At 36.8% G+C, this 26,800-nt stretch overlaps 1 protein-coding gene across 10 annotated transcripts in view; it reads left to right on the top strand.

Annotated features, from left to right (window-relative positions):
- The window catches only part of ZC3H13 (zinc finger CCCH-type containing 13), a 93,799-nt gene extending 79,275 nt beyond the window's left edge, over positions 1-14,524 (top strand). For all 10 annotated transcript variants that reach the window (XM_032496138.1, XM_032496131.1, XM_032496136.1 and 7 more), the window contains 3 exons: positions 6,937-7,137; positions 10,239-10,402; positions 12,993-14,524. In XM_032496138.1, the coding sequence (XP_032352029.1) occupies positions 6,937-7,137; positions 10,239-10,402; positions 12,993-13,163 (536 nt within the window). In that variant the 3' untranslated portion in view covers positions 13,164-14,524. The remainder of the gene's footprint in view (positions 1-6,936; positions 7,138-10,238; positions 10,403-12,992) is intronic.
- Positions 14,525-26,800: the final 12,276 nt, after the last annotated feature.

The raw sequence follows: 26,800 nt of genomic DNA, 5'->3' as shown, positions 1-26,800 counted from the left end.
TTCACAACTGTGCTGCCACAAACCAACTTTTGAAACAACCATTCAGAAATTTACAAAGGTTGAAATTATATTTGAACACTGTTTATATACTTCTTTCTATCAATATTCTGAATCCAGTCATTATTTTGACTTATAGTATTTTATTTATTCCCAGAATGTACTCCAGTGACTACACTAAGAAGCAACAATCTTTAATGTTCTTTTGGGGGTTTTTTCGTTTTTATCACAGTGAGGGTCTTTGCTTTCTTTGGGTATGTAGAATATTAAATTTTTATTTTGACTTAAATTTGTTCTTATATTCTATAATTTTTCTACTAATGTATAACATATGTGAGTGTTATTTTTATTATCATCAGCTATTGGGTATTTCTAAATAGAATATTGTTTTATTAATTTCCTAAACTGTTCCTTATCAATGGATAGGCCATTTGCTCTGTTTTAATCATAGCCACTGCATGTTTCTTAAAGTAATTTCATAATGAATTATTTGTATGCCTGTGTGTGTTTGTGTATGCATGCACACATACAAAGTAAATATATTCCTAGATTTAAACCTTGAAAGAATTCTAGTACCAAGTTGCAAAATGTCAGACCTTATCTTAGTGAAATAATGGAGTTCTTTCATTGAGGATCTCTCAAGCAGTTTATTTGTAGCAGTGGGTTTGCTTAGGCTTTTGTTTGCTTGCCCGTTTTTTTGGTTTTGGGGATCTTTATTGAAGTATAATTGACATACATTATATTAATTTTAGGTATGCAGTGTAATGATTCAACATTTGTATACATTGCAGAATGATCACATTAAGTCTAGTTACCATCTGCCACCATGCAGTCACAAAATTTTTTTTCTTGTGATGAGAACTTTCCACTTTTACTCTCTAGGAACTTTTAATGTTGAAATACAGTGTTATTGACTATAGTTACCATGTTGTACTTTACACCCCCGTGATTTATTTACTTTATAGAAGTTTGTTTATTTTATTTTATGGAAGTTTCCACCTCTTGATACCCTTCACCTATTTTATCTAACCTTCAAATCCATTCCCCTCTGGAAACCACCAGTCTATTCTCTGTATCTGTGAGTTTGGTTTTCTTTTTGTTTTGTTTGATTCTTTTGGGTTTTTTTTAGATTCCACATATGAGTGAAATCATACTTACCTTTCTCTGACTTATTTCAGTTAGTGGGATGAGGTCCATCCATGTGCCTCAAATGGCAAGATTTCATTCTTATGGCTGAGTAGCATTCCATCGTGTGTGTGTGTGTGTGTGTGTGTGTGTGTGTGTGTGTACCTTCTTTACCCATTCATCTGTTGATGGACACTTAGGTTGTTTCTGTACTTTGGCTATTGTAAATAATGCTACAGTGAACAGACGGGTGCATATGTCTCTTCAAATTAGTGTTCGTATTTTCCTTAGATAAATACCCAGAAGTGGAATTGTTGAATCATATGGTAGTTCTATTTTTAGTTTTTTAAGGAACCTCCATATTGTTTTCCATACTGGTTGTACCAATTCACATTTCCATCAGCAGTGCACAAGAGTATCCTTTTCTCCTCATCCTTGTCATCCTTATTATTTCTGGTCTTCTTGATAATAGCTGTTCTGACAGGTGTGAGATGATAATATTGTGGTTTCAGTTTGTATTTTCCTGATGATTAGTGATGTTGAGCCTCTTTTCATATGCCTATTGGCCATCTATATACCTTCTTTGGGAAAATGTCTATTCAGATCCTCTGCCCATTTTTTACGAGATTGCTTGTTTTTTTTTTTGGGTATTGAGCTGTATGAGTTCTTAATATATTTTAGATATTAACCCCTTAATGGATATTTTAGTTGCAGATATCTTCTCCCATTCAGTATGTTGCCTTTTTATTTTGTTGATGGTTTCATTTGCTGTGCAGAAGCTTTTTTGATGTAGTCCCACTTCTTTATTTTTGCTTTGGTTGCTGTTGTATTTGGAGTCAGTTCCAAAATAATATCAGCAAGAGTGATATCAAAGAGCTTAATGCTTCTTTTTTCTTGTAGGAGTTTTGTGGATTCAGGTCTTGCATTCAAATCTTGAATCCATTTTGAGTTAATTTGTATGGTATAAGATAATGGTCCAGTTTTATTATTTTGCATATGGCTATCTGCTTTTCCCAAGACCAGTTATTGAAGAGACTGTGCTTTCTTTCCTCAATGTATATTCTTGGCTTCTTTATCATAAATTAATTGACCATATATGTATGGATTTATTTCTGGGCTCTCTATTCTGTTCCATTGATCTATGTGTCTGTTTTGTTTTTGTTTTTTAAATTATTTTTATTTATTTATTTTTTAGGGGGGAGAGGTCATTAGGTTTATTCATTTTAATGGAGGTGCTGGGGATTGAACCCAGGACCTTGTGCACGCCAAGTGGGCACTCTACCACTGAGCTATACCCTCCCCACTAAGGAAATCTTAAAATAAGCATCTTAAATTTCATTTTTTTTTTCACTCTTTTTGTGGGTGTAAACAAACATGTAACAGAGTTGGAGTGTGTGAGCCAGTTTCAGTTAGCCTTTTTGTGGAGTTCGCTGAGTAGACACAACTTAGTTTGTCTTGTTGCTCTATTCTTTTGTCACCACACATTCTGGAGTTTTCTGATCAGTTTTAGTTTAAAATATTCTATCCCACGAGTAAATTTTTATCTGTCAGATCATGTGTTCTGATTTTTGGTTCATAAAATATGGTCAAGGTGTCAACTAGCTTCTGCCCCTGTTCACCTGGCTGCCCGAGATAGCACGCCCTAAATGGTATCCCAAAATGACACAGCCAATGTGACTTTTGTCCACCTTAGTTTCCTCTTTTTGTTTCCATCCAACTGGTGGTTTTGCCATTTAGCTGTGTTTCAGAAGGCATGCCATGGCAGGATTCCCTAATCCTGAATCCACTGTGCTTTCTGCCCTTCACGTCTCTAAAGAATGCCAGCATTTCTTTTTTTTTTATTTAACATTTTTTGTGGAGTTATAGTCATTTTATGTGTCTGTTTTTATGCCAGTATTATACTGCTTTGATTATTATAGCTTTGTAGTATAGTTTGAATCAGGGAGCATGATCCTAATATTAAGTGTTCCAATTCATGAACATGAAATATCTTTCCATTTATTAGTCCTCTTCAGTTTCTTTTGTCAATGTCTTACAGTTTTCAGTGTATAGATCTTTCACTTCCTTGGTTAAATTTATTTCTAGGTATTTTATATTCTTTTTGATATGATTGTAAATGAGAATTTCTTAATTTCTCTTTCTGATAGTTTGTTGTTTGTGTATAGAAATACAGTCAATTTCTGTATATTAATTTTACACCCTGCAACTTTACTGAATTCATTTATTAGTTCTAATAGTTTTTGGTGGAGTCTTTAGGATTTTCTATATATATAATCATTTTGTCCACAAGTAATGATAGTTAAATTTCTTTCTTTCCAATTTGGATGCCTTTTATTTCTTTTTCTTGTCTGATTCCTGTGGTTTGACCTTCCAATACTGTGTTGAATAAAAGTGGCAGGAGTGGGCATCCTTGTCCTGTTCCTAATCTTAGAGGAAATGCTCTCAGTTTTTCACCATTGAGTGTGATGTTAGCTGTGGATTTGTCATATATGGTCTCTAATTATGTTGATATATGCCCCCTATATATTGACTTTCTGTAGAGTTTTCATTATAAATGGATATTGAATTTTGGCAAAAGCTTTTTCTGGTATTGAGACGATCATATGATTTTATTCTTCAGTTTGTTGACATAGTATATCACATTGATTGATTTGTGGCTATTGAACTGTCCTTGCATCCCTAGAGTAAATACATTTGATCATAGTGTTTGATCCTTTTAGTGTATAGTTGAATGCAGTTTACTGATATTTTCTTAAGGATTTCTGCATCTATGTTCATCAGTGATAATGGCCTATAGTTTTTTTGTGGTATCTTTGTTGGTTTTTGGTATCAATGTGATCCTGGCCTCATAGAATGAATTTGGAGAGGTATTCCTTCCTCTGCAATTTTTTCAAATAGTTTGAGAATGATAGGCATTAACTCTTCTCTAAATGTTTGGTAGAATTTACCTGTGAAGCTATCTGGTCCTGGACTTCTGTTGCAGAGTCTTTATTACTGATGACGTTTCATTACTGGTAATTGGTCTGTTGATATTCTTGATTTTTTTCCTGTTTCAGTCTTGGGAGATTATACATTTCTAGGAATTTGTCCATTTCTTCTAGGTTTTCCATTTTATTGGTATATAGTTATTCATAGTAATCTCTTATGATTCTTTGTATTTCTGCAGTATAAATATCAGAAGGTTTTTTTTACATCTCCGTTGATTTCTCTTTTGACTCATTGGTTGTTCTGTAGCATGTTGTTTAATCTCCACATATTTGTGATTTTTCCAGTTTTATTTTTGTAATTGATTGCTAATTTCATACCACTGCTGTCAGAAAAGATGCTTAGTGATTTCAGTCTTAAATTTATTGGAACTTGTTTTACAGCCTAGCATATGATCTGTATTGGAGAATGTTCCTTGGGCCCTTGAGAAGAATTGTGTATTTTGCTCCTTTTGAATAGAATGTTATGTGGATAGACAGATATCTTTTAAGTCTATCTGGTGTTATGTGTCATTCAAGGCTTGTTGATTTTCTCTCTGGATGATCTAGCCATTGATTTGAGTTGGGTATTACAGTCCCCTACTATTACTGTACTATTGTCAATTTCTCACTTTAGTTTGTTAATATTTGCTTTATATATTTAGGTGCTATGTTGAGTGCAAATTTACAAATATTATCTCTTGTTGGATTGACCCCTTTATGTAATGCCTATCTTTGTGTTCTATAACATTCTTTAAGTCTATTTTGTGTGATACAAGTGTAAGTATAGCTACCCTAGCTTTTTTTTTTTTTTTTTTTTTGGTTTCTGTTTGCATGAAATGTCTTTTTTCATCGCTTCACTTTCTATGTATGTATGTCTTTCCATCTGAGGTAAGTCTCTTGTAAGCAGCATATAATTGGGTCTTATTAGTGTATCCATTCAGCCACTCTGTCTTTGGTGAATTTAGCTCATTTACATTTACAGTAATTATTGATAGGTATGGAGTTACTATTGCCATTTTGTTAATTGTTTTCTGGCTGGTTTGTGGTTGCTCTGTGTTTCTTCTCTTGCTTTCTTCCCTTGTGGTTTGATGACTTCTACAGTATTATGCTTGGATTCTTTTCTCATTATCTTTTGTGTATCTGTTTAGGTTTTTGCTTTATGGTTACCAGGATGCTCATATAGAGCAGCCTGTATCTATTTACATTGATAACAGGTTAAGTTTGAACATAGTCTAAAACTGCCTTTTTACTTTCCCCTTACACTCACATTTTATGTTCTGATGTCACATTTTGCATCTTTTTATTTTGTGTATCCCTCAACTAATTATTGTAGTTATAGTTATTCTACTTACATCTTTTAACCTTCATATTAGCTTTATAAGTGATTAATCTACTTTTACTGTATATTCACCTTTACCAATGAGATTTTTAAGTTCATATGTTTTCTTGTTACTAATTGTTGCTCTTTCTTTTCAGCTTAAAGATGTCCCTTTAACAAGTCTTGTAGAGCCAGTTTTGTGCTGATGAACTCCTTTAGCTTTTGCTTGTCTGGAGAACCCTTTATCTCTCCTTCAATTCTCAGTGATAACCTTGCTGGGTAGAGTATTCTTGGTTAGTGGTTTTTTTCTTTTCAGCACTTTGAATATATCATGCCACTCCTTTCTGGCTTGTAAATTTCCACGAGAAATTAGTCTTATTGGGGATTCCCTTGCACATATTAAGTTGTTTTTCTCATGCTGCTTTTAAGATTCTCTTATTCTTTACATTTTTATTATATTATGCCTTGTTATTGGTCTTTTTGGATTCATCTTATTTTGAACAGTCTGGGTCTGAATGTCTCCTTGCTTCCCCAGTTTAGGGAAGTTTTCAGCCATTATTTCTTCAGATAATTTTTCTGTCCCTTTCTCCTTCTCTCTTTCTCCTCTTGGACCCCTGTAATGTGCATGTTATTTTGCTTGATGATGCCCCATGGTCCTATAGGCTGTCTTCAGTTTTTTAAATTCTTATTTCTTTTTGCTGCTCTTTGTGGGTAAGTTCTACTGCCCTATCTTCCTGATCACTAATTCTTCTCTTTTGCTTTATCTAGTCTGCTATTGAATTCCTCTGTTGTATTTTTCAGATCAATTATTGTATTCCTTAGCTCTGTGGCTTCTGTTTGGTACTGTTATATATTTTCTACCTCTTTGTTGAAGTTCTTTCTCTATTTATCCATCTTCTGAGTTTGGTGAGCATCTTTAAGACCATTACTTTGAATTCTTTATCAGATAAATTATCTCCATTTCATTAAGCTTTTTGGAGGGGAGGAAGATCTTTGTGTTATTCTTTTATTAAGAACATACTCCTCTTTCTTCATTTTGCTTGACTTGTTTGTTTGTTTCTATGTGTTAGGCGAAACAGGTATTGCTCTCAGTCTTGAAGAGACTGTTGATGATGTAACTTATTGTTTAACCATGCCCAAGTTCTTGCTTGCCTCTTGACTATCTCTGATTGTTTTAGACCCATTGGGCCCAGAAACACAATCACCCCTGGCAACTGGAGCCCAGTTTCAAGGGGCATCCCCTGTGTGGGCTGGCCATGGGAGCTCGCAGGTGGTCAGGAAAACAGCAGCAGTATGGTGGGGAGTAGGGGGTGGCAGGGGCATGGCTTACCTGCCACCTCTTTGTCTATTTTCTTTTGGTGAGGTTTTTAAATATTAGTTTTTATAGAAAAGCTTTTAAGAATATGCTTTTTTAATTTAAATTACTTGTTACTTAACGCTTTTGGTGTCTTGCAATCTATATATTTGTCCATAGATAACAAGAATGGTATTTCTTGGTGTAATAAAACTCTGTTCTTTAACTTTTTATAGATCCGTTAGATGTGATAGATGTGGATTGGTCTGGTCTTATGCCAAAGCATCCAAAAGAACCACGAGAGCCTGGGGCTGCACTCCTAAAATTCACACCTGGAGCTGTTATGCTGAGAGTTGGGATTTCTAAAAAGTTGGCTGGTTCTGAACTCTTTACCAAAGTCAAAGAAACGTGTCAGAGACTTTTGGAAAAACCCAAAGGTAATTCTATCCCACTTTAACTATATAATGTCTCACATAACTATTAAGGATTTTGAAAAGGATTCTATTCTGTCCTCACATAGCGGTTATACTATAGGAACTTTTTAAAAATTTTGTTTGTTTTTGAGGAATCGCTTATATTCATTATTTAATTCTCATGGTCAGAGTTTAATTTGAGAAAAATTTAAGCCTGCAGAAAAGTTATAAAAACAGCAGAATGATCTTTCTGTATCAGAATTACTTTTTAACAGGTTAGGTCTAATGTCAGAATGCTCAGTAGTTTAGCCAGGGCTAAATGAAGCAGAGCCTGGGAAAGTGAACTAGGTATTTTTCATATCTAAGCAAATTGGGTATCTTGGCAACCCTTTCCCCTGGGAACTGGGGGATTCTACTCAAATGCAGGTGTTTAGGTTGAGCCTTTAACAAAGTAGTTAAGAGCTTAGTCTCTGGGCCAGATGGCCTGGATTCCAGTAGGCATACCACTAGCTATTTAATCTACGTGATACTGTCATCACCTACAAGCTAAGAATCATTGAATCACTAAATTCATATGATTGTTAGAAGGAGCAAATGAGTTATTACAAGTAGAACACTTTACTTTCTGACATATAATGATGCTCATTAAATATTAACTGCTACTATTTAGTTTGAAAATATTTTATCACATGGGTTTTATACCTCACTACTACGGCTTTTCATTATTCCAGAACACTATTTAATTTATAGATTGTTTTTTTCTGTTTTGGAAGCCTATTAATGCTTTATTAATGGAGAGGAGGAGTGTAAAAAGAAGGAAAGGAGGTAAAAAGGTGAAAGCAATAAGATTATTTCATATTATGTCATGGGAATAAAAAAGTTTAGTTAAATGAATTGACTTTTTACTAATATAAAGTTGAAAAAAATTGAAAGAAATTTTGTTTCATAAATTCATGTTCTTACTTTAACTGTTAGCATAAGCAGTAAGACTCTTGATCTTAAGATGGCCCAATATACATAGAATGTACGTGTAAGAAACTTAAAGTATAATAGTGAGTGTGTGTTAGCCTGACAAATGACCAATGTCTTGAGTTCTTGCCCTACTCTTTTTACCTTGTTTGCCTGTGATCTTAACTCCTGTGAGCATAAAATGATGTAATGAAACCCGTAAGATCTTATCTACCCCTAAAGCTATTTGCTCCTCTGGCTTTTGCTAATGGCATTTCAAGTTAAAATCTATTGCATAGTTAGCAGAATCAGACTATAGTGTGTCCCTAATGATCACTTTAATCTAAATGAAAATAAACACTTTAAGGAGGGATTTGATTGTTCCTTATCAAGTAGTCCTGTGTTTTGGTGCTATGATAGTTTCATTAGAGAATTAATATATGATATTGAATGTAAGTTCCCTAAAGAATAAGACATTTTTTGTTTAGACATTGGATACAGCAGTAACAAAACAATCTATTCTTACTAATTATGCTTCTGCCTAGAACAGTACCTGACACATAGTAGGCATTCAATAAACATTTGTGAAATAACTGGTAATTTTTTTTCTAATCCAGCTGGTCTATTACTGTGCCACAGTGCTGAAGTATATCCCCACTCCATATGTAGTTTTTTAATTCTAAGGTTTAAAAACAGAAAAGTTGCATGTGTACTGAAATTTTAAGTGCTTTTGTCTGGGTTTTCATGAGTGTAGTATGATTAAGTTCTTTTGAGCTAAACTTTCCCAGTTACTTGAGTTCCTTTGGTTTACTTGTACTTACATATGTGTTTAACCTGTCTGTTGAGTAACTTAGTACTGGTCAGTTCAAAACCATAGAGAGACTGTAGGTTTAGCCACGTTACGCTTTATAGGGAGGTTTGCCAAGTGTGTGTTTCATATTCTACTGTTATGAAGGCAGCAGATAATGATTTAAATAAAAAATTTGTCCTGTTAAGCAATTTTCAAGGAAGTACATGGACTCAGTGCAGACTTATTTGTATCTGTAGTAAACTGGTAATGTTGGGGATTGTTTTCCGTTTTAATAGTGTGCATTATATGACTGTGTCATTGGTTGGCTCGAATGCCGTTATGTGTGAATCACCTGAGGAACAGCCTTCTCCCGCCTCAGGTGTACTGGTTCCAGCTGTGGGAAGTCTGTGGCTCTGGTGCGAGAGCCCTGCTGTACTGTATTTTAAAAAGCTCCTCAGATGATTCTTAGACATCAGTTTACTAATTTTGAGTTTTTATTTACATTTATGCTTTTATGTTATAAACCTATTCACTAGGTATCTATTACATGAGACAAGTTTCTTGTTAATTGTCTAATCTCATTATTTATGCTTTGCAAGTTTAGGAAATGAAATATGTAGTGTAATGCCACTAATTCTCAGTCAAAGTGTCTGTTTTGCTTCTACCTAGGTGTTAGTTACTAGAGCTCACAAAGGAAAGGAGTAACAATCTGCTTAATACAGAAACAGTACCCTGGTACCATTGGTACTGGACCAGCTCTTAAAATGTTAGCTTTGAAGTTACTACTCTTTCTGTTATTTGGCCCTGTTCTGTTATTGTGACTTCCTTTTTGTCTATTTTTAACTCAGTCTCTTTATTTTTAATCAAACGTTTCCTTAATTCTATTTTCATAAAGTTGTAAGTGTTTTCTCCCTACCTTGAATGTTGTAACTTAACTGGATTTTAATTTCATACATTGTCCCAGGTTTTTACAGTGACCAAATATTGGATAAAATTTGCAGATTAGGTAATTAATACCTAATCACTTTCCTAAGTTCTTTAGAGGTCACAGAATATAGTCCCACTTGAATCTTGCTATAATAAAATTCTGAATCTAGAATTTAGTAGTGAATGGTAAGTAGTATACTGAATTTGACTTAATTCTTAGCTTGAACTTTTCTTCCCAGTTAGCAGTCAGTGTCTGTCTTCAAGTGGTTATCAGAGTATTTCTTTTTGAGACTAGCAGCAAAACTACATGTTGAAGTTTCATTGCAGAGAGTATATTGACTTTAATTTCCACCAATACTGGTTAACTTTGATAAAGTATTCTTTGAGGAATATTCATGTAAGCAATCGGTTAACACTTCTATTTTACAGAAAATTAATGCATGCTTGTTTTTTATTGAAGATGCAGACAGTCTTTTTGAACATGAATTGGGAGCTCTCAACATGGCTGCATTACTACGAAAAGAGGAAAGAGCGAGTCTTCTTAGTGATCTTGGCCCATGTTGTAAAGCATTATGCTTCAGAAGGGATTCTGCAATCCGAAAGCAGCTTGTTAAAAATGAGAAGGTACTGTCGTTTGCTGAGAAGAGTTGCTAAGTGTTTGTTGCATAGTATGGATGACACATTTTTCATTTGCTTGAAGTGAGATTAAGTAAGGTCTTAACTGTTTTTGAGATTGGTTTTTCAGTCTTTTACATGCAAAAGAAGGAATTCTATCAGAATTTATAATACTTTACTTTTAATAGTAATTGAAGGACATTTAATGTTGAATAACAAATTGTTAGTCAAAATTTTGTACATAAAGAAAATTTAAAATCCTCTATTGAGAAATATTTTTAATTTAGAAAATTTCTTTAGATAATATGCTAGAAATTTATTTAAAATGAAAATCAATGGGAAAAAATTCCCAGAGTGGTGAGGAGAAATATATATATATCTACACACACACGGAGAAAAACTGATGGATAGCCAGACATACAGCTAGATAAGAGGAGAGAGAAATATATGAGGGGGAAGAGAGATGTCTATGAGGACAGAGAGGGTTATCTATCTCCTTATGTTATATATCTATATACATATATATAAGGAGAGGAGAAAGGTCTATCTTTCTGTTTGTGTCTGTCTATCTTTGAGGGGAGAGACAGGTCTATCTCTCTGTGTATGAGGAGAGAGAAAGGTCTGTATTTTTCTGTCCGTCCCTATCTCTCTAGGAGCAAAGAGAAGTCTGTCTATCGCTCTATCCTATCTATGAGGAGAGAGAGAGATCTGTCTATATCATCTCTCTTTGAGGAGAGTTCTGCCTATCCATCTATGAGGAGAGAGAAAGTTCTATCTTTTTGTCTGTCTAAAAGTATGAAGAAAGAGAGAAGTCTATCTTTCTATCATCTCTCTTTGAGGAGAGTTCTTTCTGTCTGTGTGTCTATGAGAAAGGTCTCTCTATCTGTCTGCATAACAGGTAGGTAGGTAGACACAGACAGAGAGAGAGATCTATCTGTGAGGAGAGAGAAAGGTCTGTCTATACTTCTGTCTGTCTCTGTTTCTTTCTGTCATCTCTGAGGAGAGGGGTCAGCCTCTCTGAGAGCAGAGAGAGATGTCTGCCTATCGATCTGTCTATCTTTGTCTGTCTCCGTATCTATATCATCTATCTACCTACTGTGAGGGGAGAGAGGGAGGTCTGTCTCTCTCTCTAAGTATAAGGAAAGTAGTCTGTCCGTTTAATATCTCCCTTTGAGGAGAGACAGGGGTCTGTCTGTCCATCTGTCTACCTCTCACCTGTCTTTGAGGAGAGAGAGGTCTGTCTACTTACCTATCTATGAGGAGAGATAAACCTCTCTCTCCTCATACATAGACAGATCTCTGACTCTCCTCATAGACAGACAGACCTCTAGCTACCTTCTATCTCTGAGGAGGTGTGTGTGTGCATATAAATTTTATATATATGCAAGAACAGTGTTTATGTGAATAGAGCAAATCAAAGAAAGGAAAAGCCAGTGATTATTTATGTAAGTATTTACTTAAGAATAAAGGAAACTGAAACTCAGATTAACTTCTGTTTATCTCAGGTAAGGAACCCCAGTTGGCAAAGACTGTGGTTTGCAGTGGTATGAGAATCATGCCCCCTTTTTATAAAAAATATTTTGTAGGATTTCCTGGTTAGTGTTCTGATACGCCATTTAGTACCGTTCAAAAATTGTGACACCCTAATATACCCCTCGTTGAGAACCCTTGTTTGCAACCTTATAATCCTAATTCACGGCACAGACCATTAGAGGGGTTAGAGTTGGGAAGAAGTATGAATATGAAGGGATAATAAATGAAGTTTTTAAAATGATGAATCTTCTCTATCCTGATTGTGGACTTGGTTACTTAAATGTATACATCAGTAAAAACTCACAGAACTACACATAAGTCAATTTTACTGTGTCACAACTTATAAAATATTTTTTGTAGTGCAGATGTGATCAAGGAATTACTGCTCCTTTTAAGGAGTCTAGAAGAGAAACAACGGAATGCCGGAAATAATCCAATCTTACCTTATTTCATCATACACATGGTTGGAGAACATTTAACAAAATTTCCTGACAATACCTTTTAAAAATGCTAATGTAGCTTTGAGTTCCAGTAGAGAGAGACATACATCTTAGAACAAAGGAGATAGTAAGGTGTGGAATGTTTGGTGCTTCTTTTCAGAGAACTGAAAGGTTGTCATGTGAAACTAAAATCAAATTAGTGTGTAGCTCCTGGGAAGAGATTTTATTTCATCCCAAAGAGCTGGACTCTTTGAAAAGAAATAAAGTACCATTCAACAGTAGGATGTGTAGTGTGTTTTTTGTCATTTTGTTTTATCATTAGCAATGATGAAGTAAAAACGTGATGACCTATGAGGGATTGTTGAGAAGATTCCTACTTTAAGCAAGAAGTTAGACTGGGTACCCTTTAAAGATTGCTTTCTTTTCTAAGATTCCTTGAGTCTTAAAACTTTTCCTAATTTTGCTTTTAAATATCTAATACAGCTAATTTAATATCCATCCCAAATTAATTTTTCTTATAACGGATACTTTTGTTAGCAGGTAACCTGTCTTTTCTACTGCTGTTATCTACTGTTCAGCTAACATGTACACTGTTTTTTTCCTTTGTTTTTGTTTTCTCCAAACAGGGCACCATAAAACAAGCTTATACGAATGCTCCTGTGGTGGACAATGAATTGTTACGATTGAGCCTTCGATTATTTAAGCGGAAGACTAATTGCCAAGCCCCAGGACAGGAAAAGACTGAAGACAATAAACTCTCACAGCCCGGTATCCAGCAGGAGCTGTGTGTGTCTTAGGACGGCGTCCAGTGGCATTTTTGGTACTGTTTTCCTTCAGCCGTGCACATTCTTTCTCAAAGTTCCTTGCTTTGACAAGCATTATTAGTGACAGAGGCAGAAAAGATTGATCAGCCATGCTGACAGAGTGAAGAGCTTTGATCTAAAGCTTAAAGAGACTAGTTTTGTCTAACTTAAGATTTTACAGGAATTTTTACACAGTACTTGATACTCGGGCAAAATAATGTGAAAGCCTCTAGATTTAGTAGTTTATTCTGTACCTTCTGTTAAAGCTGAAGATTTTGAAAACGGTCGTCCCTGCTCTTCCAGCCTCTGCAGATTTTTTATGAAATGGAGCCACTGACTTACGTACCGGATCAGCCCTCCAGAACTGCCGTCTCCACCTGCAGCGGCGCGTTCACCCAATGACCCTCCGCGCCGACTGGACACGGGGAGGGGCGCTGGGCCCGCTGTTTGCGGGCCGGCCTCCCGCAGGCGCCGGCCCCAGCTCTTTTTTGCTTCTAAAATTCTAAAAACAAAACAAACAAACAAACAAAAAAACTACTTAACGGCTCTGTGGGTTTTTTAAATACATGTGCATTCTTAAGTGCACGTTGGAGATGTTTGGATTCTAAATGGTTTTGTTATCAGAGATTCTATTTTTATTTTTAATAAATGTAACTTCCCTTTCCTTGTTCTAGATTTACTTTGCTCTTTTGTTAATCTAATTCCTGATGCTCTGAAACATTTGTCTTCAACATCACACATTTCATAGTGGAAATATTTTTACCGCTCAAGTGCTTATTATTGGACAACTGTAAATAAATGTGACAGGAGTGAGGACGTCCTTCAGACATAGCTCAGTGATACTTGACATAAACCAAGAGTTAACCTGTGTAACCTGAGCTGTAAAATCCTACCATCATACTTTTCAGAGCGATAACCTTCGATTACATTAACCTGCCTCCAGCCTAGAATATGTAAAATAATTTACTTTTTAAAAATGACAGTATATCTGCTTTATTTTGTATGTACATATTTAACTCATGAAGTGGACTCTTAGAAGGATTTGAAATGGACTCCAAGCTGCAGGATTTATGGACAGACAATAATAATAATGAAGGAACCCCATCAAAATTGTAATTGGATGATTGCCTCTGACAGGTTTTTGTTAAAAACTGTAATCCTTTGTTACCTGTCACAATAGTTTGGTATCCTCTTTGCTACAGGTGACATCTTACTGATTGAAAGTTTATGTTCATTTGAAGAAACATTCATTGTGCATTTAATTTGTACATAACACCCAAAGGAAATGATCTTATTTTCAAATGACTATGAAAGCATGTAAAAGAAAATTGCAAGTAGCAAAAAAAAAAAAAAAACAACCCACAAAAAAGTAGATTTTTCAGGTCTCTTTCTTCTTCTAATTGGTAAATGTTTTGAATAAAGAAAAAAAGATAAAATTATTTAATGGCCTGGAGAATGAATACCCCTTTAGGAAACCATTTCCTGATACAAGTGGAGAATGCCCACTGTATATGCTATATAGCATAAAGATTCAAAGTCCAGGAACCTCTAGTCTTAGTTCTAAGAATTGTGGGATGTAACAAAAAATAACGGTTTTCTGTTTTGTCCACTGACTTTAGAGTATTTCACAAGTTATTTATTTATAGAATGAAAACTAGGTAAATTTGCTGTACAGTCAAAATATGTTGCCTTTTTAATTTTGAATATCTTTTTGTTCTTTAGTGAAAGAAATTTTAAAAACTGTTCCTTTGCTTAGTCACAGTATTCAGAGCTTTATGATGGAATGTACTGTTAAATCATAATTTTTTTAAATTCAAACATTCTATATACTGCTAATCATATACCCATAAAGTTCTTCTAAAGCAAATTTTTGTGTTGAATTTTCCATAAAAGCTCTTAAAAGTCTCAATGAAACCAGCATTCCTGAAAACACCTTCCAAATCTATAAATTATTTGTTGGTAAAGTTAAAGGTCATCATAATTGATGGATCACATTTGTCCACTGCCTTCACTGCACAGCTGGACTCCAGCTGCTAGTGGTAAGGAGTGGTCTAGATGGAAGGGAGGCAGGAGGATGTCTGCAGTGCAAAATAAGTAGCAGGAGAGTTAACAGATACTTATTTTGTTGAGTTAGTTTGATTTTGGGGGGACAGATATCCTCACTATTCAGTAAAGTCTTGTAGTAACTTACAATAGCTGGTAACTGTCACAAAAATTTGTAACTATACTCAGCTAGTGACTTAATACATGCTGAAGAATCTGACCTGTTACTTCTCTTTATTCTGATCAGTAACAGCAGGTTGTCTTCCCCATCCTTCCCCGTGACTACTTAGGACTTACCTTTATTAACTTGACAGCTTGTGGCATCAGAATACCCCACCTTATTCTTTACTCTTTAATTGGGTAAAGATAAAAGTATATAGTTTCTATACTGTTAATAATGCTTTTAAATCTCAGAAAGAAGAGCCAGCATCTGAACCTCAACTTATTTTAAAAGGCGTATGGGTTCCAGTTCAAGATGGCAGCACAGGAGGAGCACCTCCCCCCGCAGACACACTGAACCTATAGCTACATGCAGAACAGTGTCCTCTGGGAAAAAAATCCAAACTAGCTGAACGACTCCTGGAAGTAAAAACCCACACTGAAGCTGGTAGCAGAGGCTGAGACACAATCTCACCATAAGTTCTGCTCTCAGTGTGGAAACCCACAATCAGGAGGGAACTCACAACCCTGAGGTTCTCCCTAAGGAGCAAAGGGTTGGAACCCCACATCTTGCACGCCTGTTTTTAAGACCTGCCCCTGAGACAAGCTCCCCAAAACAACTAGCTTTGCAAGTCAAGGGAGCTTTTGTCCATGAGACCCAGAGCTGAGAAACAGATCTTAAAGGGTGCTTGTGTATCCACCTACCCCAGGGCCCAGCACCAGTCCTGTGAAAGCAGCTTATTTGCTTAGCACATGAGCCTGAGGGGCAGTCTCTAATGTAAAACACGTCTAGCAGCGTCCTGACACTGCAGAGACCGAGACCAGCAGGCACCAGCCTCGCACTTGCTCTCCGCCTTGCTCCAGCTCACTGGTATCCCTCTAGACTGATCCTGTACACTTAACTATGCCCCAATTTTTGCAGCTGCTGCCCAGTTAACACCTCTACATTGCCTGGGTGTGATGGCCAGTAGGGCCTGTGCCTGTGGGTCCCACAGGACTGTAACAAATGGGGAAAGTTCTCAGCCAGGAACCACCGCCAGGGCACCACAGAGAGGCAACAGACTGAGCGCCCAGTCTTTTTGCAAAAGAGGCCTAGTAGCTTATCTTCATAGCTGTGGCTTGAGGGACAGGCTTCTAATTAAACACACACTAAGGGCCAACTGGAATCCTCTCCAGAGACATTGGAGGGCAGGCCCCGTCTTCACATACTCCCTTCTGCTGTGCTCAGACCACCAGTATCTCCCAGAGGGAAGCTTGTACATGTGTCTGGTGCCACAGTTTTGGCTGCTGCCCTGGAGACACCCCTTGACTGACTGGCTCTGGTGGCCTGTGGGGCTTGCATTCATGGACCCAATGGGTCTGTAACACACAGACTAGTTCTTGGCTGGCTGTCACCTTCAGGGCACAGCACAGAGACAGCAGACTGAAACAATCTCCAAGTCTTTCTGTGAAAAAGGCTTATTTGCTTGTCTTGGAGTTTCAGCCTGAAGGGCAGGCTTCTGGTCTGGCTCACCTCTAGGGGCCGATTCTAGGGATGGAGACTGGTGTAGGTGCCATCTATGCGCTCTCCCTCTGCCTAGCTCCAGGTTGTTGGTGTCCCTGAGAAAGAAACTGTGTGCATGTCTGGCACCCCAACTTTTGTGGCTGCCAACCAGAGGACACATCCCCTTATGGCAGGGTTTGTGTCCACAGATTCAGTGGGATAGTAGCAAAGAAAGAAATGGTTCTCTTTGAGGGCTCAGTGGAGAAGGAGCAGACAGCAACATCCATTTCCCAATCTTGCCCGGATAAAGGTATATTTACATACTTTAAAAGCTGCTGCCTGAGGGCCTGTCTTGCAATCACTGAGTCTAGGTTGCTGAAAGAGATCCTATTTGGGACACTGACAGGTTTTGGAACACCCACCCATAACTATTGGGAGCCACTAGAAAGAAAGTAGGCTACTTGGACAATCACAGAGGTTTGACAGGCAAATAAGAATTAGGGCAGGGTTTGAACATTAAAGTTCATCTCCTACACAAAGCCGCTCCGTCAACTGTAGGAGGGATTGCTGTTGTTTCTAATGGGAACCAAGACAGAGTCAAGAAAAATGAAGAAACAGAGGGATATATTCCAAGTGAAAGAAGTAGATAAAACCTCAAAAAAAAAAAAAAAAAAAAAGACTTAAATGAAATGGAGATAAGTGATTTATCTGATAAAGAGTTAAAAATGGTGGTCAAAGTGCTCTCTGAGGTCAGGGGAATAATCCATGAACAAAGTGAGAATCTCAACAAAGAAATGAATAATGTAAAAGAGTACCATACAGAAATCACAACGCTGAAGAATAGAATAGGAACTGAAAAATCCAATAGAAGGGTTTAACAGCAGAATAGATGAAGCGAAAGGAAGCATTAGTGAACTTGGAAGTTGGAGCAATGGAACTCCCCCAATAGAGCAGCAAAAAGAAAAAAGAATGAAAGAGTGAAGATAGCTTTAGGGACTAATGAGACAACATCAAGTAGACCAACACTCACATTATACGGATCCCAGAAGGAGAAGAGAGAGAAAAATGAGTAGGAAACTAATTTGAAGAAATGGCTGAACTTCCCTAACTTGGAGAAGGAAACAGACATCCAAATCCAGAAAGCCTAGAGAGTTCCAAACAACGTGAACATAAAGAGACCCACACTGGAGGCACACTACAAAGTTCAAGTTAAAGACCAGGAGAGTATCTTAAAAGCAGCAAGAAAAAACATAACTTGATACTATAAGGGAACCCTCCTATGAATATCAGATTTTGTCAACAGAAACTTTGCAGGCCAGAAGAGAGTGACATAAATATACTCAAAGTGCTGAAAAGAAAAAACAAAAAACAAAAAAAACTGCCAACCAAGAATTCTCTGCCTGACAAAGTTGTCCCTCTTAATTAAAGGAGAGATAAAGCATTTCCTCAACAAGAAAAGTTAATGTTGTTAATCACCACTGGACTGGCCTTACAAGAAATGTTAAAAGGACTTCTTTAAACTGAAATGAAAGGGTGTTAATTACTAACAGGAAAACATATGAGAGTGTACATCTCCCTGGTAAAGGTAACTGTACAGTAAAATTCAGAACAATCTAATGTAACAGTGATGGGTTACTTACTTATAAAGCTAGTATAAAGGTTAAAAGACAAAATTAGTAAAAATAGTATAACCATAATGATTTGTTAATAGATATACAAGATAGAGAGATACACACTATAACACTAAAATGGTGGGGATTAAAATGTAGAGCTTTAGGTTGAGTTCATACTTAAGTTGTTATCAACTGAAAATGGCCTGTGGTACGTGGTGTGCCCCCAAAGCAGAGCTGTCAATCAACTGTATTTGCTGTGCTTCTAGTTCACATCCCATTCACAGCCTTGAGCAGGGCGGCCAGGCTCTACCACATGGACCTCCTTCCTGCTGCAGCAGATTTGACCTGCCAGCTGCCAATCATACTGTCTCTTGAGGATTTGAACTAAGACACACAGAGACTGATTTCAAATTTATTTGCAAATAACTAACAAATATTCCTGAAGGTAAAATCCAAGATTTGATAAATTCAATAAAATTAATCTCCCTTTAAAACAAACAAACAAAGGCCTGTGATAAGTAAGTTGTTTTATATAAGCCTTATGGTAACCACAAAGCAAAAACCTGTAATAGAGTCACAAAAGATAATGAGAAATCTAAGCATACCACTACAGAAAATCATCAAATCACAAAGGAAGAGAGCAAGGGAAGAGGGGGGAAAAAAAAAAACAAACAAAGGAATTACAAAACAGTCAGATAACAATTAAAATGGTAATAAGTACATACCTATCAATAATTAGTTTAAATGTAAATAGGTTAAATTCTCAAATCCAAAGACATTGAGGAGCTAAATGGATTAAAACAACAACAACAACAACAAAAACAAGACCTATCTATATTCTGCCTAGAAGAGATTCACTTCAGATGTATGGACACACACATTGAAAATGAAGGAACAGCAAAAGGTATTCCATGCAAATGGAAACCAAAAGAAAGTTGGAATAGTTATACTTATCTCAAACAAAATAGATTTTAAGATAAAAACTGTAGTAAGAAACAAAGAAGGTCATTATATAATGATAAAAGGGTCAATCCAACAAGAAAATATAACACTTTATAATATTTGTGTACCTGACATAGGAGCACCTAATAAAGCAAATATTAACAAACCTACAAGAGAGAACTGACATTAGTACAATAATAGAAGGGGACTTTACTACCCCACTTTCATCAGTGGATAGATCATCCAGACAAGAAGAAAGAAAAATCATAGCAGAAATAAATGAATTTAAATAAATTTAAAAGTCAACAGAAAAGATAAGTAAAACTAAGAGCTGTTTATTTTGAAAAGATAAACAAAATTAACAAATCTTTAGCTAGACACACCAAGAAAAAAGAGAAGACTCTAATAAATATTATAAAAAATGAAAAAGGAGATCTTACAACTGATACCACAGAAATACCAAGGATCATAAGAGACTACTGTGTTTATTCACCAACAAATTGGAGAACCTACAGGAAATGGATAGAGTTCTAGAAACATACAATTTTCCAAGACTGAATCATTAAGAAACAGAAAATCTGTACAGAATGATTACCAGTAAGGAGACTGAATCATTGATCAAACCCCTCCCAATGAACAAAAGTCCAGGACCAGATGTCTTCACTGATAAATTCTACCAAACATTTAAAGAATTACTACCAATCTTTCTCAAACTCTTCCAAAAAAATATAAGAGGACGTAACACATTCAAATGCATTTTATGAGTCCAGCATTACCCTGATACCAAAACCACACTAGGACATTACAAGAAAAGAAAACTACAAGCCAATATCCCTGATGAAGATAGATCAGCAAAATATTAGGAAACCAAATTCAACAATACATCAAAAGGATCATGCATCTTGACCAAGTCAGATTTATTCTATGGATGCAAGGGTGGTTCAACATCAGCAAATTAATCAATGTGATACATCTCACTAACCAAATGAAGGATAAAAAATTACATGATTCTATCAATAGATGCAGAAAAAGCATTTGACAAAATGAAACATCCATTCACGATAAAAAAAAACTTAAAGTTGGTATAGAAGGAACATACCTTAACATACTAAAGACCATATATGACAAGCCCACAGTTACCATCCTCAATGGTGAAAAGCTGAAAGCTTTTCCTCTAAGATCAGGAACAAGACAATTAGATCAATTAGTCAAAAAAAAGAAAGAAAACTCACCCAAATTGTAAAGAAGTAAAACTCACTATTTGCAGATGGCATGATATTATATAGAGAAAATCCTAAATTCCATCAAAAACTATTAGAACTAATAAATGAATTCAGTAAAGTTACAAGATACAAAATCTATATGCAATAATCTGCTGTTTATATACACTAACAACAGACTATCAGAAAGAGAAATTAAGAAAGCTATCTCATTTATAATTGCATCAAAAAGAATAAAACACTTAGGAATAAATTTAATCACGGAGGTGAAAATTCTGTACACTGAAAACTATAAAGATAGAAAAAGAAACTGAAGATAAAAATAAATAGAAAAATAATCCATGAATTGGACAAATTAATGTTGTAAAAATGTCCATACTACCCAAACCAATAAAACAGATTCGATGCAATCCCTACCAAATTCCAATGGCACTTTTCACAGAAATAGAACAAACAATCCTAAAGTATGTATGGAACCACAAATGACCCTGAATAACCAAAGCAATATTGAGAAAAAGAATTAAGCTATAGATATCACACTCCCTGATTTCAAACTATATTACAAAGCTGGAGTAATTAAAACAGTATGGTATTGGTATAAAAACAGATCAATGGACCCATGCATATATGGTCAATTAATTTATGACAAAGGAGTCAAGAATCTACAATGGGGAAAGGACAATCTCCTCAATAAACGGGGCTGAGAAAACCAGACAGCCCCATGCAAAAGAATAAAACTGGACCACTATCTTACATCATAAAGAAATCTAACTCAAAATGGATTAAAGACTTCAAAGCGAAACATGAAACCATAAAACTCAGAGGAAAACATAGGCACTAAGCTCCTTGACATGAGTTGGCAGTGATTTTCTGGAACTGACTTCAAAAGCAAAGACAAAAAAAGCAAAAATAAACAAGTGGAACTATATCAAACCAAAAAGTTTCTGCACAGCAAAGAAAACCATCAACAACATGAAAAGGAAACCTACCAAACTGAGAAAATATTTGCAAATCATATATCTGAAAAGGGATTAACATTCAAACATATTTTTTTAAAAACTCACACAACTCAATTGTAGAATAGACTACACTGTATAGCACAGGGAAATATACACAAAATGTTATGATAACTCACAGAGAAAAAAATGTGACAATGAGTGTGTATATGTCCATGAATAACTGAAAAATTGTGCTGAACACTGGAATTTGACACAACATTGTAAAATGATTATAAATCAATAAAAAATGTTAAAAAAAAAAAAACTCACACAACTCAATAGACCACCCCCCAATAAAAACCCCAAACAACCCCATTAAAAAATGGGCAGAGGATTTGAATAGACATTTTTCTAAAGATGATCCACAGATGGCCAACAGGTACATGAAAAGGTGCTCAACATGACTAATTATAAGGGAAATGGAAGTCAAAACCACAATATCACCTCACATTTGTTTGAATGGCTATTTTCAAAAAGACAAGAAACAACGAGTGTTGGTGAAGATGTGGAGAAAAGGGAGCCTTTTTGCACTGCTGTGGCAGTGTGACCTTGAGCAAGCCACTGTCCCCATTGTCCTTGGCTTCCTCATCTATCAAACAAGCAGGTGGCAGAGAATTATAAGAGTTAGACAGAAACGTACTATATGATGACTCAGAGATATGCCAAAGGTATGTCAGTCTGCTTGTCAGAAGCAGAGAGCTCAGGATAGGAAAGGGCTCACTGCTCAGCTGTCAGTGAGCAACAGGACAGGATTTTGTTTACAAAAATCTTTCAGCGCTTCTCAGTCTTCTTCCTACATCACAAACTTTAATTCAGATGGCTTCTGGGTCAGATTTTTCTCCTGCCATTAATATAGATTAAATCTAACTGTCTATCTATCTCCCCACCTACTTATTTACCTACCTACCTACCTCTCCAAGTAGTAATGAAGGGACCTCTCCTTGAATGTGGGCTGGACTTGATGACTCACTTCTAACGAATGGGGAAGTGTGAATGCAGGAAGGGTGAAGGTGAGTGACTCCAAGCCTACGTCCATAAGAGGCTTCGTGTTTTGTTCTCCTGGATGACTTGCTTTGGGGAAGCCAGCTGCGATGTCATGAGAACATTTCAAACCACTCTACGAAATGTGGTGAAAAACCAACGTTTTCTGTCAATAGCCATTTGAGTGCACCATCTTGGAAACAGATCTTCCAGCCCCAGCAAAGCCTTCAAGTCTTCTAACTCTTTAGGCTAATTTAGTTTAGTTTAAACTGGATTTGTTCCTTTATCAGAAGAGGTAAAAGACATAGCATTCAAATCACACTTTTTACATTTGTCTGTTTACGTATTATCTTCAGAATAAGCTGTACCTAGAGAGAGCTAGGATTTAAAGATTACTGGAATATAATTTGCACATCTTTCAACCTGCATCCATTAATCATTCTGGATAAACTCTAATCAGCAGCAAGAATTCTTCTGTAGGTGCAACTAGAGCCAGGAAAACTTTGGACCAAATAATAAATGCCTATTCAAATTAAATGAGATAAGCATGTAAAATTGCTATGTAAACTGTAATTTACTACACAAATACAAGATGCCTACAGCTATCTAATTTTCACCTAACCAGTTTTTTCCAGTGATGTTATGAGCTAAACTGTGTCCCCACCACCAAATTCATATATTGAAATCCCAACCCCTAATACGTCAGAATGCAACATATATGGAGATGAGGTCTTCAAAGAGCTGATTAAGTTATAATGAAACAGGATGGGATCCTAATGCAATATGATCGGTGTCCTTATAAGAAGAGGAAGAGACACCAGGGGTGTGATGTACCGACGAACGACCGTGTGAAGAGGCAGCAAGGAGGACAACCATCTGCACAGCAAGGAGAGAGGAAGTCAACCCTGCTGGCACATTGATCTTGATCTTCCAGCCTCCAGAACTATGAGAAAGTAAATCTCTGTTTTTAAGCCACTCAGTCTGTGGTGTCTCATTACGGCAGCCTTAGCAAATGGATACAGCTGGCGTTCAGTGCTGTCATTTTTCCATCCTGCATACGTTTCCAGCCACAGTTCAAGCATAGGTTTGCTATTTTTATAATACTCAAAGAATAAACTTTCTTATTAAGCACTGCAAATTGCATTCAATAACCTTTAAATATACCACACAGCAAACTATCTACAATTAAGCCCAACAGTAGTTCATTGTTGCAGAACAAACAGGTTAAAGCAAAACACTAATTTATACAAGATGCCGCCTAGCACTGTGCAGGCAGGGAATGGGGAATTACACCTTGTTTCTGATCTGTAACAGGTGATAAAAACATCAGGAGAATTACGTGAAAATGAATACGAAGAATGATTCTGATTTTATAGCACATTAAGTTTAAAAACTAAACAAAAACATCAAAACACCAAAAAAAAAATTAATACTAAATCCTAGATCCCATTTCTGGATTTGGACCATGCTGCTTATTATTCAGACACCCTACCTCCGCCCCATCTTCCTAATCCATTCTCCACACTGCCACCAGAATAATCTATGTTATCCTAAAATACAGATGTGATCGACCTGTTTCCAGCTGGGGTCCTGCCACAGCCAAGTAATAAGCTTAAGGAAACCACTTAATCTCTCTGAGTGTTACTTTCTCAATCTATAAAGTAAGCGAGTTGGGTTGTAGGCAATTTTAAGTTTCCAGAACTTTCTCTGTCACTCCGCTTAAAAATCCATGAGCACTGCCTGTTCTCCATGGAACAAAGTCCAAACACATGGCTTGGTCTAGTGAAGGCTCTTCACAATCTCGCCCCAGTCTTCCTTCTAGCTGCAGCTCCCTCCCATCACGATTCATCTTTTACACCCAATAGACCTCCACTGCTCCATGTGCTTGTTCTTCCTCTGTGAGACTCTGAGCATCCTGGATAATGTGTCTTGTCCACCTTTGTGCAGGCCAGTATAGGACACTGACAGGGTTCAGAACACGCTACCCCCAAATGTGGCACTGTGGTGTACTGACTATGTTAAGCTGAAGGAATCTGAGAAACAACAGACGCAAGAAGATCTCTGACCTCCCCCAACCCTTTTCCCTTGAAAGAGGTCACAAGACCCTCAGATGGGAGAGGCACCCTCCTTTATCTCCAAGACGTTGGGATGCCAAGAAGCATCCAAACAAGCAGGTCTTGCAAAGTTTCCCCCAGTTTATTACAGTTATCTCCTCCCCACTTCTTCCTCTCTTATTTCTCCACAACTTTCCACTCTTCATCAAAGCCAGCATAAAAACGCTCAAGTTTAACTACTGCTTCAAGTCTTCATTTTCTTATGAAAGCTCCTGTGTCACATAAAATTTATATTAAATAACTGGAATACTTTTCTCTCCTGTTATCTATCAGTTTAATTTTCAGACCCAGCCAGGGAGCCAAAGAGGGTTGAGGAAAACTTTTTCCTCCCCTACAGCACAGTGCCAGACACATAAGTAGTTTGTTTGTTTTTTTTTTTAAAGGATCCGAAAAATTGTTTTAATGTATTAGGTAACAGCTGTTTGGTGCTTAACAATAGTAGTTTCTTAATAAATGTTGGAAGTTACTTGTTCTGCCCAGAATACCACCTGCCCTTCATCACTCCCGTGCCACCTTTATTATTTATTAAACTTGTATTTATCCTTCAAACACAGTTCAAATGCCACGTTTTCAGTGAATTTTTTTCTTTTTCTCTTCCAAGTTAAACAGTCCCGCCTCTGTGCACTTTGTTTTTGTTTATCATAGTGAAACTGAGCAGGATCCTTAATCGAGTGGGGCCCTCCTGGGCACAAAACCTTTCTGTGTCCCCACTTTTTATTTGCAGGATAAAGGCTTCACTCACCTCCTTGACCTCCCCAAGTTCCCAAGAGCAGATTCAAACAGTTGCTAATCAGGGAAGTGAGGGAATGCAGAAACAAAGGAGGAGCAATCAAGAAACAATACTGCAGCTATTAAGCAAGGTCCTGGTTCTTGCTCAAGGGATGTACGTAACAATTTCTTTGAATTCTTCCGCAGGAACTAAGGCCCCCACCCAGGTGGAGGACGGTAACTGCAGGCTGATCACAAGAGTCCTGGAGCACCGCCCTGCGACCTCCCCACCAACAGAAGAAAGTCACACACCCAGCAGCCCACATGCCAAATTTTACCTATTAAAAACCCCCAGAAAACCACTGGGGAGCTTGGGTTTTGGGGCAGTAGCCACCCGTTCTTGCTTGGCCCCGCAGTAAACCTTCCTCTGCTCCAAACTCCAACGTTTTGGTTTGTTTGGCCTCACTGTGTGTTCGGCGCATGAACTTGTGTTTAGTGACAACAGTACGTCTCTACTGCAATTATTAGTGTCCCTATTATGTCACTTCTCCAACAGTTACATTCTATTTGGTCAGACAGGTGTCCAGTGGTTTTCCAGATTATGAACAACTTGGACTGAGCGACTGTTTTTAACTGAACTTCTTAGTCCCCGTTCCCACTTGGTTCCTGTGCTGCGAACGCTTTTTCACTTGAACATAGTGTTAAATCAAACAAGGCGGCTGTTAGGCGGAGCAAACCCGCACCTAAGCCGGAAGTGCCCCAAAGAGGTCAAAACCTAAGGACAACCAATCACAAACAGCCAACCAAGCTTTCCCAAACGAGGCTACAGCCAATCAAAGCATCTCCTTGCTGCGCCTCCGCCTTCCCCATAGAAGTCACGTCCCAGCTCCTGCTGGCAGAGCCCTCTGGGGCCCCTAACCACCGCCCGTTTAGCGCCGCCTCACATGAAACTTTTTTTTTTTTTTTTTTTTTTTTGGTCAATCTCTCAAGATTTTTAACATGCTTCCATTTATCCTTTAACAGTGTGAACCTCCAAACATTTACTGAATCCAGTGGTGTAGTAGGTAAAACTAGTCTGTTATACAATGTGTGGATATTTTTTCTTGTTTTCTTTTTTAAATTGAAGTATAGTCTGATCATTTTTTCCTTTGGATTTATCCCTTTAAGGAAGGACAAGAGTTCTGTGATAGAACCACTATAATTGGCCAGGTTCTAGTTGAGTCCACTTAAATTTTCATCCTTTGAGTATAGCTTTTTTTTTTTTTTCATATTAACATGCAAATATGGGTCATGGAGATTTCTCAGGCCTCATTAATTTTTACTCTTTAGTTCCCAGATTTCAGTTCTCTGCATTATATTTCCAAGTCAAT

This window comes from Camelus ferus, chromosome 14 (assembly GCF_009834535.1).
Source record: "Camelus ferus isolate YT-003-E chromosome 14, BCGSAC_Cfer_1.0, whole genome shotgun sequence".
Lineage (NCBI taxonomy): Eukaryota > Metazoa > Chordata > Mammalia > Artiodactyla > Camelidae > Camelus > Camelus ferus.
Note: the sequence above shows the minus strand (reverse complement) of the source record. Positions and strands in the feature narration are given on the sequence as shown.